The sequence below is a fragment of the Amia ocellicauda genome, chromosome 12 (assembly GCF_036373705.1).
Source record: "Amia ocellicauda isolate fAmiCal2 chromosome 12, fAmiCal2.hap1, whole genome shotgun sequence".
Taxonomy (NCBI): domain Eukaryota; kingdom Metazoa; phylum Chordata; class Actinopteri; order Amiiformes; family Amiidae; genus Amia; species Amia ocellicauda.
In genome coordinates this window covers 2,802,859-2,817,622 of record NC_089861.1, presented here as the reverse complement: position 1 = coordinate 2,817,622, position 14,764 = coordinate 2,802,859, and the positions used below count along the sequence as shown (strand labels likewise).

Below are 14,764 nucleotides of genomic sequence, written 5' to 3'. Positions count from 1 at the left end.
CACACACCTGGGCCACAGACACCACGGGCCCGGGGCACATTTAATAAATAATAACAATGCCTGCTTACACCAAGAACCACTCTTTGGATTAAAACTGTAGTGCTCATGATTGTAGACTCGAGTCTGCACATTTTAATACAATTCATCATTTATCTGGGATGGGAAGTCAATCCCAGCAAGAATGAATCTTTAAATAATAATTCGTATTATTCCACCAAGCCTGTTCCCTTGGCTGATGTTTTGCTGGATAGTAGGAAGCACAGAGAGGATCTCGTTCATAGGTAACTACTATTATTATATTTCAACTGATTGGAAATAGCCCTTAAGACTAATTAAGCCGCTTTACACCATAACCCCTTCAATATGGAAATACAGGCCTGATAAGGAAAATTCAGACAAGGTGTGATACAGGATCGAACAATGTCATACGCAACAAACTACACAACCAAAAAGTGTCCTAGGGGACAAAAAAGTGTCCCAACGATAGTCAAAATACGTCCCTACTACTGCTTTAGTTAATTGTATTTCTGGGAAATGGTTGTTATACAGCATTCATAATTATATAAGTAATGTTATACTGCCTGGTCTGTTACCTAGTAGAAGCCAATCGACTTTGTGCTAATACACAGGCCTGTTACACACTGTAAACAAGGAAAAGTCTGCTGTTTGTAGTAATCTCACACTCCTTGACGACTCTCAAAAGGACATTAGCTGTAAAACATGCCAGGAAGTGCTTTATCCAGCCCAGTCCAAGAGCAGTGCCAGTGTGGAAACATCTAACATCAGATATTTGCAGAACTGCCCATCCCTACTGCATGCCTATAACACTCAGATGGAGATAATAGGAACAAGACATTGACCCTCACCTACCGCTGTCTGGACCACACTGCACCAAGATACCTTCAGTCACTCGTCTCTCCTTACATCCCCTCCAGACCACTGCGCTCCTCCAGTGCCAGAAGACTAACTCTGCCTCCTCTCCACTCTCCTTCCTCCAGAGCCGCTCCTTCTCATCCCTGAACGACCTGCCCACCGAAGTCAAAACAGCGAGTCCTTGACCTCATTCCGGCGCTTATCAAGACGCATCTCTTCTGACAGCACTTGTAATATCAGTTCTCTATCCCTGCTAGATGCACTTCAGCTTATTATGCTCCTCGCGTTCTTGATTGTTCTCCTCCTTGCTCCCTTTCCCGTAGCCCTCGTCTGTAACCCGACATCTTGACAGCACTTAGCTTTCACCGTCCAGGATGTAGGAAGTCTCTTACTGTACTTGTGTACATTGTAAATTGGAATTTGTAAATATATATTATTTTGAATTGCTGTTTTAGCTACAAATTGAATTTGTAATGATTGATGCCTTGTACTTCTGTATTTTAGCACTTTGTTTGCAATTATGTTGTAAGTCGCCCTGGATAAGAAATAAAAACAAATAAAAAATAAAATAATAATAATAAAAAAATAAAAATAAAATAATAATAATAATAATAATAATAATAATAATAATAATAATAATAAACAGGACACAATGCTAAAAACGGAGCAGGCACAAACACAGCACGGCCAGGTAGGACTGAACAGAGGTAGATTAGAGACACAGCATGTCTGTCAAAAGGGAGAAACAATGAATTGGTTGCCAAGAAGTTCCTGAAACCTTCACACAGTAAAGTGGATATAAACTGTATCCCGTGTCCACTTTCTGCACCTTTAAAGAGACAAACAAGTTTTCTTTACAGCACATTGTTGCAAAAACATGACCTGTTTCACTTTGATTCTTCCTCTCTCTGTTGTCTCACAGAAAGAGGGTCTGTCCAGATGCCACGATATCTTTGATTGTGTTTTTATTGTGTTTTTATATATAAGAGGAAATCTCCAACAGTTTTGTCGACTTAATAAACTATTCAATAAGTGGAGGAAAAGGTGTTTAAATCTCATCCCCATACAGGCACAGAAAATTATTACAGAAGTCTCACACCTGTTTTATTACAGCGTTTTTCCTCACATCAGTGCTGTTCACTCCCAAATCCACTGGGACATCGTCGGCTTTGATAAAGGGAGAACAAATCCCCGACGTTCATGCCAATATTTTAGAGCGCAGTACTTACGTTTTCCAGAAGAAGCCACGAAAGGATGAATAGTTGACTAAATACCCGTGATTATTTTGAAGCAAACCCGTTAATGATATTTAAAAAACATAACACCCCCTGCGCTTTGAACACATTCATGTATTACATTTCCCCCTGAAAGCAGTTGCAAGATAAACAATGAGTTCATTAGCAATTAGGGTGGCATTGTGAGATTATAATCAACACTCTTAGGTTTTTAAGGTTTTCAAACCTGAGATTTTGCGCTTTCAGTGTCAAGATTTATTTATTTTCTCGTGGCTGGCTTTGTTCTTACCTGTCTCTGGGGCTTCCTCTGTGTTTTGCCAGGATAAACATTTGCATATATTCAAAAACATAACATTGAAACAAATCCAGTCTACCTCGGGAGAACCTTATGACTTTCAGAAATCTAAAAGACTTGATAAGTCATCAATCAAAGTCAAAATAAGCAAACGATCCCCAAGAATTATGCATTAAGTGTTGTTTCTGATTTACCGAATGCAGTATTTAGTATCAATGGGTGAAACACCTGTTTGCTGTTGATCAGAAACAAACATTTTATCCACGTCTGCAGTATATTCTGATGCATTTTCTCACATCAATAAAGTAGATGCCATTTGCACATACACACATATATACACACACGTATACAACGCAAAACTAACACAGGAACAAGATGAGATAGAAAAAACAAATGTGACACAGCCTGTGACGCTGTACATCGAAACATGTGGCAGCATCTGTGGGAGGCCGTCATCCAGCTGTGCATCGATGTCTGATGAGGATGATACACAAAAGTGGTATTACCTTGGTAGTGTTGTGTGTCAACATCCTACTTAGCGTGTGTCAAACCACTGCAGTCCCCTTTACACCCCCAAATAATTCCTGTGATCGACTGATAATCTAAAATGTTAAACAGTTCGGTGTTTATTGAATACACACTCTGTTGAAGCATTACAGTTCTGCATTGAGGAGAATACTGACCAAAATAAAATAAAATAAAATAAAAACAAAATTGCAGGAAACTATAAAAAGCAACTCAGAGCGCTAGGAATGGAAACTGGCGATGGAAACAGTGTTTGGTATGAGTTGGACGGATTCTTCTATATGGTACATAAAAATATATATTCCTTGGTGTCCAGGGGGGAGATTTTATTCTTAAATGATCTAAAATTGGACAATTCGGGGATAATAGAAGGTTGTGCACATTTTCAGACCTACTTGTGTTGTTTAGATCTTGAAACCTCCTTCGTTGAGTCGATTGAGAACCACCATTTATCTGGATGAAAACATACTGGCCAAGAAGAGCAAAAGTGTGTGACTCATAGACAACCAGATCGTTTATGCTGAGAAGGGCAAGATGTAAAAATAAATATAGATATTCTTCGGTTGCTGGTTTCAAAGTTATGAAAAGGTATCTCTGCACTCAGAGCAGATACACTTCTAAAACATCTGGAGTCGAATTAACAAATGAAAGGATCAGAGCTATGAATGTCATTAAGGCCTTTCGTTGTAATTAAATAAAAATACCTGAACTCATAACGGCTGTGTTGTGCGCTTAGCATTTACAGTTCAACAGAAACTACCGCAAATGGTTTTGCATCGTATTGTAAAGCAACATTTCCGTATAAAATGCAGGATCAAGTATCTGTTTTCGGGAGGTCACATTGTGAAGTCTAACCGTGTGACAATAAAAACACCTCTAATTGTGTCCCCCACCTCTACAATGTGCTGTGTGACGCTTTTATTGTGTCTTTGTACAGATATAAAAAAAAACCACACACACATATAGCTCTGCAGGTCATTGTACAACACGAAGCTCCTTTACTCTTCTTTCCAGATCATCGAATTAAAAAAAAGGAGAAAGTGAAGGAGGAAACGGAAAGATGCAGAGACGGCGAGCGAGTCTCGGTGCAGAGTGATCGTGAGAAGAGTGGCCGGAGAAACGAGAAAAACAAAAGCCGCTCGATTTAAATATCGTCCCAGAAGAAACAAAGTGTCCGTGTCGACGTCGGACTCCCCGCCCGTCCCGGTCCGGAGCTCGGCCGCATGTTTGATCCGATATCTCTCTCTACACATATAAGAAGAAACACCCAGTGCGTCAGTGAGGAGCGAAACTTAGTGCAAATCATCACCACCGAAACCAGACAGCTGACCAGCACTGCACTGGAGTCATAAATTAAAGTCGTGGACACAAGCGTGTGCCTGTGCCGGTCCTTCTCACGGCCGTCGTGCGGGGGCCGCCAGACGGGGTTGTCGCCCCCGATGGGCCCGACCTGGCCCCCACAGGCCTCTGTCATACCACATGCCAGCACATGGAGAACATCGCACGGGGATTCCTCTCTCCCTTCCCGGAGAGGTTGGTCTTAAAAAAAAAACGATCCCCTCTGAAAAACAAAAGACGAATCCCAATTGTCGAGGCGGTCGCTGGAGGATTCCTCTCGAGTCCAGGGGAAAAGCGAGTCCTCTCTCTCTCTCGGACCCTCGGCCGTCAGCGCTATCTGACCTTCTGCAGCTCCTCGCGCAGCCAGGAGGGCAGCGGCTGGCCCAGTCTGTGCAGCAGCTTGGACAGTTCGATGTTGTGGTCCTTGAAGTATCTGGAGAGGAAGGCCCTGGACTGCAGGGAAAGGGACAGAGAGCGGAGGACATTAGCTGGCTGATACGGACATGGACATGTACGACATGTACGGTACAGGTTTCAGGTTTAATATAATAATAACACACTCACACACATGCACACACACAATCTCTCATACAAAAACACAAACACTCTCTCTCACAAGTACAGCTCAGACATTCACACACACACACACACACACACACTATACACTAACACACACACACTCTCTCTCTCTCACACACACATACACACACACTCACACGCTCACACGCACACACACACACACACACACTATACACTAACACACACACACTCTCTCTCTCTCACACACACACACTCACACGCTCACACGCACACACACACACACACACACACACTATACACTAACACACACACACTCTCTCTCTCTCACACACACATACACACACACTCACACGCTCACACGCACACACACACTATACACTAACACACACACACACTCTCTCTCTCACACACATACACACACTATACACTAACACACACACACTCTCTCTCTCTCTCTCACACACACACACACACACACACACACTATACACTAACACACACACACACTCTCTCTCTCACACACATACACACACTATACACTAACACACACACACTCTCTCTCTCTCTCTCACACACACACACTCACACGCACACACACACAACTCTCTCTCTCTCTCTCACACACATACACAGACTAAACACTAACACACACTCTCTCTCTCTCTCACACACACACACACACACACACACACACACACTATACACTAACACACACACACACACACGCACACACACTCTCTCTCTCTCTCTCTCTCTCTCACACACACACACACTATACACTAACACACACACAACTCTCTCTCTCTCACACACATACACACACTAAACACTAACACACACTCTCTCTCTCTCTCGCACACACACACACACACACACACACACACACGTACACACACTCTCTCTCTCTCTCTCTCTCTCACACACATACACAGACTAAACACTAACACACACTCTCTCTCTCTCACACACACACACACACACACACACACACTATACACTAACACACACACACACACACACGCACACACACTCTCTCTCTCTCTCTCTCACACACACACACACACTATACACTAACACACTCTCTCTCACACACACATACATACACACACACTCACTCACACGCTCACACGCACACACATCTTTGAAGTCGTGACAAGAGAAGCTGGAGATCAAAGCAAGTGGGATCATACTGGGGACTACTGCAAGTACATTTATAATATACAATTAAAATGCTTTGGATGCTGTCAGCTTTGCACAACACATACTGTACACAACACCGCACAAAATGCTTTTCATGACTAACACACATTATTTCATAACGATGTGCTCGTCTCAAAGATAACCGTCAGGGTGAGAGTGATTAGTAATGCGGTTTGTACAATATGTACAATAAACACAGCCGGACTACGTGCCATGGCCGGACAGGTGTGAGAGGCGTTGTGTTTCACGATCCCGTCAGTGCAGAGGTGATGTACGGCTGTGTTTGATTTCCCAGTGTGTAAGTCACAAATCGGTTTTCACATACAGTAAAACCTGCCAGGAATCGACATTAAAAGAGCGGGATTGACGTCTGAAACTGCCAGATGGAAACACGTTTCTCAACGATCCTCTGAAGGGGGAAGCGATAATGGACTTTAATTCTTAATCAAACACTGTACTGCACTCCTGACATAGGTGAGATCACAAATTTATAAATAAACAACCCCAGCACCCACCTTCTACGTTAACCCCTTTCTCCCAGGTCAAATTCACCAAAAGTACCATCAAAGCTTTCTATCCAAACACAGGATCCAATCGAAAGGGTCGGAGGGGTTTGATTTAATAGCACAACTACACAACTTCAAGGGGGCGATTCCATCTGGCCAGGTCTGTTTTGATTTGTATTCTACCTGTCCTCCAAAGCTCCTGTTTAAAGTCAGTCACGTGGCCTGCGAAAGGCCTTCACCGTCCGTACTTGTCGTCTTTCATTGTGACATTGACAGAGAATCGCCCATGAGAAGCACACTGCTCTGCACACAGGTTTATTTGAATGATTTAAGAACATAAGAACATGAGACAGTGTCCAGTTGAGAGGAGGCCATTCGTCTCATCGTGCTCGTTTTTGGTGTCCATTAATAACTAAGTGATCAAGGATCCTATCCAGTCTGTTTTTGAATGTTCCCAAATTGTCTCTTCAGCCACATCGCTGGGGAGTTTGTTCAGATTGTGACGCCTCTCTGTGTGAAGAAGTGTCTCCTGTTTTCTGTCTTGAATGCCTTGAAGCCCAATTTCCATTTGTGTCCCGGGTGCGAGTGTCCCTGCTGATCTGGAAAAGCTCCTCTGGTTTGATGTGCTCGATGCCTTTCATGATTTTCATGATCAAGTCCCCAGGTAGTCTCCTCTGTTCCAGGGTGATCCACCCTTTCCTAACACATGCAGATTGTTATGTTTCTTTTGCAACGTGACACAGTGAGAGACATGCTACCAGTGGCATCAAGTAAAACAGTTACAGAAGACTAGAAAACTGAGTTATTCACGATTTTTCTTCAGAATTGCTTTTGGAAGGTAGAAGTAAGAAACTATTCCCCCCAAAACCCCAAAGAAACTCCATCACCTTTAAGTTGCCATTTTGATAAGTATCTACCAGGTCAATCAATACTGATGTTTGTAATGACAGCAACAACAACACAAATCACACAGAGCAAACACAATATGCAAATTATCAAAATTGTAAATGATGCAACAGGGAAATGAGAGACTACCCCCCCCTTTAACAGACACTTCATTGAAACAGCCCCGGCCCGCGCCTCAGCGTGTTTTTTAATTACCGCAGGAGGCCGCGCTCTGGAGCGGAGGGGCGGCCTGGCACACACTTCCTCAGCTGGCTTTTCTCGCCGCTGCCTCCTCGTCTCCTTTCAAATGAGCTCTGGATCCGAGCAGATAAATCAGGTGCCCCCGGTGATTTCTCCTCTCGGCGGGGAGGATTTCACAGCCCCTACTCACAGGCAGTCAGCCAGCCGAGGAGATATGATTTATGTTTCGGATGAGCCTCTCCCGTCTTGGGATTGATCCCAATCTAGAGCCATTTTGGTTTAGAGCTGGTATCCCGAGGCAGGATGAATCCCCGTAATTATCCCGTGACTTGCTCTGCACTCTCGATTTTCTGCCGCCCGCTCCCCGTCCTCCCCCCCGTCTCCGACACACAGCGGCACTCGCACTTTGGCAAGGAATCAAACCCCTACAGCGACTTCTCATCACAGACCGAGGGCACGTTTATTGATCTGTTTGTCGTACCTTGATTTATTACTGAACGTCACCATACATCTCACTTGTTCACATGCTCAGATCACAGGGACTTCGTGTGAGTGGCTTGTATCTTGCGTTTTGTGTTGTGTTTTTAAGTCGGCTTGCTTGCTAAGAAGAAAAATCTCAGTTGTTCACAAGCAATACTGCTGACAAACCTTGTTCTTTTACCAAATGACGTCAGAACATTGAAAACGTCCTTCACCGAGCCTTTCTGAGGCTAAAGCGTAAACACTGATTTAAGATATTGGATTATGCTAGTGTTTTGGAAAATAAGGTTAGTATATAACACTCCTTCACTGTCGGAACAGCAGGCCATTATTTGCGATGTATATCTGATACACGGCTCTGAATTGAATGTCCGCAAGTCGCCATTTTCAAGGCGCTCAGCACCAAAGTGTGACGCGCGAAATAAACAGCGACAAACTGATGAATCGATAGGACAGAATGAATGAATTCAATTCGAGCGTCTCGCGGCACTTGACCTGATTTTAAGCTCATTGCAACGCCGTGGCAGCTCGGTCCTTCACCGGGAGGGATGCGGCGCAGCAGAAACCAAGTCACGGATCGAGATAAAAACTATCTGTCTCTCTGAGTAATGAAACAATTTGATTTCAGAAGTGGCGGAAAATATCGCAGATAAAGAAAAACGACTCGGGCAACACGAGGCAGATGTGAATTAGATTGAACGTCCTTCCTAGACACAGTTTCTGAACGGAGCAGATAAGTGTAATGGAGAGGTGTGCAAGAAGATCTTCCGCCACAAAGTATCTAAATTAAACTGATAACTTTAACGCGATATCAAGGAAAAGCGTGATTTATTTATTCATTTTTCATTGAACTCATCTCAGTGTGAAAGAGGAGGAGGAGGAGGAGGAGGTGGAGGAGATAGCGGCTTATTAAAAGTAAATATGTTTTTTTAAATGACTGCCAAACATATCTGTAGACGGGTTAATTATTCAAATGAGAGACCATGAAAGATGACCTCTACTGTTGTAGTTTGAGAGGATTCAATAATTGTACCGAGTTCATTAACATGCATTATCATTTCAGTCACTACACTTTGTACGAATCCAAATGCATGTAAGTAACGCATTTCAGCTCCTTACATTCTTAGACAAACTGGTTTCCAGTAATCTGTGCTGCTGTGGATCAGCCACTATTCACCCACGCCGGTGAAACGCTCCGATATTCGGATTCAAACATTCACTCCCCGTCCTCACCGCTGTTTATTTCGCACCGTTTCCCCCCACACAATGATTTCCTCAGCCCAGCCCCCCGCTACCTGCAGTTCATTAGACCAGCGCTTTTGTTTTATTCATTAAACACAAACAGACAGGATTAAAACTGAATGACTGAGACACTCCTGGAGGAGCTGTCTTCTCAAGCTCTGGAGCCGCTACAGAGTCCTTTAATTAGGAATTGTCACTCCAGAGAAGCAGCACAATGAGACGCAGGCCTAATCCAGATTCTTCTGAAACACACTTCTTCCTATAAACATTAGATTTCCTCAGGCATTTTACATACACTCGCAAATTAACGTATTTCTTTTCTATTGTTGGGGAGTTCTTCTTTTCCCAAAATGCCAATTTAAACGCCTCGAACAGGAGACGATGGAGGCAGCATACAGACTACTGACCCAAGTATAATTGTCCAATTAAAATCCCTCAGGGCAGTGACAGGCCAAGCAGACATTTACAGAGCAGCGTGGTCGGGCAAACATGACATCAACAGGAGTTTAGGGTTTTAAATATGCCTCTTACAATCCTGACACATGCACTTGGTGCTCTGCGGATTTGCATGGTTGCCCAAGTTGTTCAGGTCGGAGACAAAGCCTCTGACCACAAAACACTAAACTGAAAATGTGTTCTGGCTTCAGAGGTGAAACTGCACTACATGCAGACAAGAAAACTTTTGGATGTTGGCGATGTTGGCGTATTTTGATTTAAATGACCTTGGTTGCATATCGACATCATCAAATCACCAGAGCTTTCCCCTAAAACGCAGTGGCCTGGAACCCAGAGTGTCTCTCCTGAAGACTTCTAGAGTATATCGCTAGGGTGTTAGGGTATATTGTCAAAGTGTAGAATTGAGAAGAAGGGCAGTGATGTTCAGACTGTACAATGCACTAGTTAGAGCTCATCTGGATACTGTGGACAGTTCTGGGCTCCACACTTCAAGAAAGATATCGCTGCTCTAGAGGTAGTTCAGAGGAGAGCAACCAGACTTATTCCAGGTCTGAAGGGAATGTCCTACTGAGAGACTGAGGACCTGAACCTTTTCACCCTGGAACAGAGGAGACTACGTGGGGACTTGATCCAAGTCTTCAAAATCATGAAGGGCATCGAGCACATCAAACCAGAGGAGCTTTTCCAGATCAGCAGGGACACACGCACCCGGGGACACAAATGGAAATTGGGCTTCAAGGCATTCAAGACAGAAAACAGGAGACACTTCTTCACACAGAGAGGCGTCACAATCTGAACAAACTCCCCAGTGATGTGGCTGATGAGACAATTTGGGAACATTCAAAAACAGACTGGATAGGATCCTTGATCACTTAGTTATTAATGGACACCAAACGAGCACGATGGGGCGGATGGGCTCCTCTCGATTGGACACTTTCTTATGTTGTTATGACCGCTCTCTAAAACACCCCGGTGCACAATGTCACCTCGGACATTAACGAGCAAACGGAGAGGAAACGATCTTACCTCCGAGTCCATGGCGGTGTATTTCCTGCCCTTGCTTTTTCCCAGGCATTTCGTTTTCCCTCCTTCAAGGAGCTGACACCAAAATCCCTTCTGGGGATCAAACCTGAAAAATACAGCAAAACCACTAATCATTTTTATTCTCTACTGAAGGGAATATAAAGTAATAAAATTCACCCAGGAAAAAAATATAACAGCAGCCCCTTTGACATCCCATCACTTCTATGCATCTCAGCTTTCACTCAAAGACTGTCAGCCTCCTATTATTATATTATTCTTCTAACCTCCAGCAAACATACTGTATCAGTGTATTCTGCTCCCGAATTAAATAATAAAGAGAGATGTCTGGAGCTAAAAGAAATAGTTTGAGAAGTTATTTCTGCAAGTTACGGATCTAACCTGACAAATCAATACATTACAAAGTAAAGAGCATTTAAGCACACAACAAATTCTAATTAATACATTATAATTATAAATTGAGACACTAATTAACTGAAGAAATCAAACAACACAACATTTCACACTATTCTTAACACATGAACAATAAAATAAATAGACAACCTAACAATGCAAGACACAGAAAACCTATATCTGCTTTTATTTAGACTGTCTTTATGCAAATCAAACGCATGCTTTGCTCAGACGATGCCTGGATTGTGTGAAACTGGTGCACACAATTTGTGGGCCACAACAGCGCTATGCAAACTGGCAGACAGATTTGCAGCCTTGATTTGCTAGATTTCAGCTAGATTTGTCCTGGACCAGAGCCAGCGTTATTGAGATCTCGTTTACAAAACAGACGCACAATAATAAACCCTGTGCTTTGTGTGTAACTTCTCTGGACGAGGCAGGGCAAGGTGCCCTTGTCCGGCGACCGACCTCGCGGGGGCAGCTCGTCTGGAAGCGCTGCGTTGTCACTGGGCGCCGAGTGGGAGGTGTTAATACAGCCCCTGTGCGCTGTGATTGATGGCGCCGTCAGCAGCTGAGGAATAGATTTGTGCCTCTTGAACAGAGACCTCCCTTGTCCCAACATACCGCTGCACAAACCGCACAAACCACACAAAACGCACAGGCCTCTGGGCATTAAAGAGATGCAGGTTCCTGGTGTCTTGTCTGCGTTCTGGACACACGTTTTTTTGAAACAATAACCACAGTTAACTAGAGTCGTGGCCCCTCCTGCTACTACCCCCACCATCCTCTCTGGGGTATCTGTGTAGTGCTAACGCGACGGGAGACTTAATTAATGCGTCTACCCTTCGTAAACCACGGGAAATCCAGATTGGAGGTGAGTGAAGGGAAGCCGAGCAGAAAAATACGTTTGTTTTGATCTCTGGTGTCTGACAGAGACACTGGCAGCTTTGTTTTCAGAAAGGGGCAAAACAGGAAGCGGGTAAAGCCTGGTTTCTGTAAGGTGCAGCCAGGGGACACACACAATACACAATTCATCTCACAGAAACCCTTTGAAAGGAGTTTATGAAGCGACTAGAACCAAAAATGCTTTGCAAACCAATTTCTTATTTTGCCCCCTTTGGAAATCCCTGCTGCTGTGGCAGTGCAGTAGCTATGCAGGGAAGCACGGGCAGTGATGAAAACATCAGCACACACAGGTCACAACCTCCACATCGATCACCTGACTGTGGCTGCTTGCTTGAGATTAGTTTCAGCCCTCAGTGTGGTTTACCACAGTAAATGAACACCGTATTTTGCCAGTTTTTGTCTCCATGGTTAGACCATTGCATGCACATCGCTTGGTTGTTGTTTTATCCATGGTTTAATCTATTCCTCTCCATGCTTCTCTCCATTGTCTGGAACCGACTGCTTCCTTATGCTCCCGTGCACTTCTGTATTGTTCACACTTCTGTTGTTTTACTCTGCCCCTCCCTTCAGCACAGACCTGGCACTGCACTGCCTGCACTCGTCACCTCATTGTACCGGGAATTACTGCACTTCTGTAATCCTTTAAAATGTTGCTAATTAATAAAGAATAATAATTAATGCCTTGCCATGCCTTCACTTTTTTTTCCTACGCTCTACTGTGTAAAGCTGGCGGTTGGCCTCTTCCACAGAGACTGAGGAGCAAGTGGGATGGCCTGTCTCCGGCCTGCGAGTCTCTGTTCTAAACCAGCGCGTGAATCCTCAGAAGATGTTATTGTCCTTGAAATACCATCCTGACACCGTCCACACAGCTGGCTGCAGAATTGAGAGGAGAGCGGGAGACATCCCTCATAAGACGGTTCCTTCATGGGGAGATATGTTTGTCCTGGTCAGGTTTGTACGGCATCACGGGCAGATGTTGTCTCCTACTGACAGCTGGACCCCTTCATTCCCCAGGGTCCAGAAAGCAGTGGACCAACAGTGGGGTTTGCACTGTTGCTTGTCTTCCCTATTGAATGCTTGTGTACATTTTGTGAAATGCCTTCCTGTCTGTGGGACTGAAGACTCACGTCAGGGCCTGGGAGTAGTTGTAATAGGGAGAGACTCCTAGAAACTTCTGGACCTCATCCATGACGGCCGCAGGGTCGTTCCTCAGCTGCTGCCCATCGATGATCAGCAGCTACAGAGAGGAGGCAACATAAAACAACACTATGAGTATTGAAACACGGAGAGCAGGGAAAGCCTTGCCTATTCATCCTGAATATAGTATTGTACGTACATATTTACTCATCGTTTGAAAGAGATCTTGCTGATCTCTAAACACCAGACGCTCTAAACACCCATAGATATCTCTAGACACTGGACATAAAAAAAAGGTCTGTCACATTAAGTCCAGAGGTCGTTGGCTAACAGGAGACAACAGCCCAGGCGCTGCAGGATAAATGTTGTTATTAATAAGTCATTTCACCAGTTCTTCCTGCAGGCAGACAAACAGATAGCAGATGAGCTTCCTTGGGCACAGTGCAGGTCAACACCCATCACTTCTACGTCTCTGAACTCGAGACTACCTTTAAAGCAGGATAATCCTCTACAGCTTTCCTGAAACCCGACAAATGCTTTCCAGCTGGACTCTGTTTGAACCCTTTCCACCATCAACAAAACATAAGGCGTCAAAATCTGATACACATTCCTCAAACACAAACCAGAAATCCTGGGCCGCGGCACATTTTTTAAAACTCGTTCTCTTTAGTGGATTGCTCATTCAAAATTCATCACCACTCCTTTTGCAGCAGCTTAAGCATCACACGAAGAAAACCGTAATTTCATTAATTTAGTTGATGCAATGTAACATTCACACCAATCACGATGCTGTCTCCTGGGCCGTTAATGGCCAAAACAGCAACAACACCAAATCGGGAAGTAAGGAGCCCAGCCGGGTCAGACTGTGCGGCAAATGTTTGCGTAGAATTTGAAAATTATCATTATTGTTATTATTAAGGTTTGTACTGTACCTGGGACGCAGGAAAGTGTGTCAGCCAGCGCTCGATGTGGATGGCATACCAGCCCGGAACCAGACACCTGTTCTGCAGTGACCGCAGCTCGGAGGGGGCATGGTGCCCTGCGGTGATCACCTCATAGAAGCTGTATTTCAGGGCGGCGTGGTCCTCGTGGGCTCGTTGGTGCTGGAGGGAATGGGGGGAGATGCAGGTTGCACAGGTGAGACAATGTGTGCGTCTCACTGACTGATCCTCAGATTGGAAGCTGTAGGCGTTCAGGGTAATGTAAGTAGATGGATTATGAACTGGTTGATGTCTAGGAAACAGAGGGTGTCGATTAGAGGAGTCGCTTCTAACTGGAGTGAGGTTGCTAGTGGAGTTCCACAGGGATCAGTACTAGAGCCTGTGCTTTTCTAATCTATATTAATGATCTGGATAGTTAGCAAACTTGCTCAAATTTGCAGACGATACTAAAATAGGGTATATTATCAAAAGTGTAGAATTGAGAACAAGGGCAGTGATGTTCAGACTGTACAATGCACTAGTTAGAGCTCATCTGGATACTGTGGACAGTTCTGGGCTCCACACTTCAAG

General features: G+C 44.3%; 1 protein-coding gene across 1 annotated transcript in view; it reads right to left on the bottom strand.

Annotated features, from left to right (window-relative positions):
* Positions 1-3,006: 3,006 nt before the first annotated feature.
* The window catches only part of ndst3 (N-deacetylase/N-sulfotransferase (heparan glucosaminyl) 3), a 73,169-nt gene continuing 61,411 nt past the window's right edge, over positions 3,007-14,764 (bottom strand). The window contains exons 11-14 of the mRNA XM_066718067.1: positions 14,186-14,356; positions 13,244-13,353; positions 10,803-10,905; positions 3,007-4,719 (exon numbers count right to left, since the gene is read on the bottom strand). Of these exons, the coding sequence (XP_066574164.1) occupies positions 4,600-4,719; positions 10,803-10,905; positions 13,244-13,353; positions 14,186-14,356 (504 nt within the window). The 3' untranslated portion in view covers positions 3,007-4,599. The remainder of the gene's footprint in view (positions 4,720-10,802; positions 10,906-13,243; positions 13,354-14,185; positions 14,357-14,764) is intronic.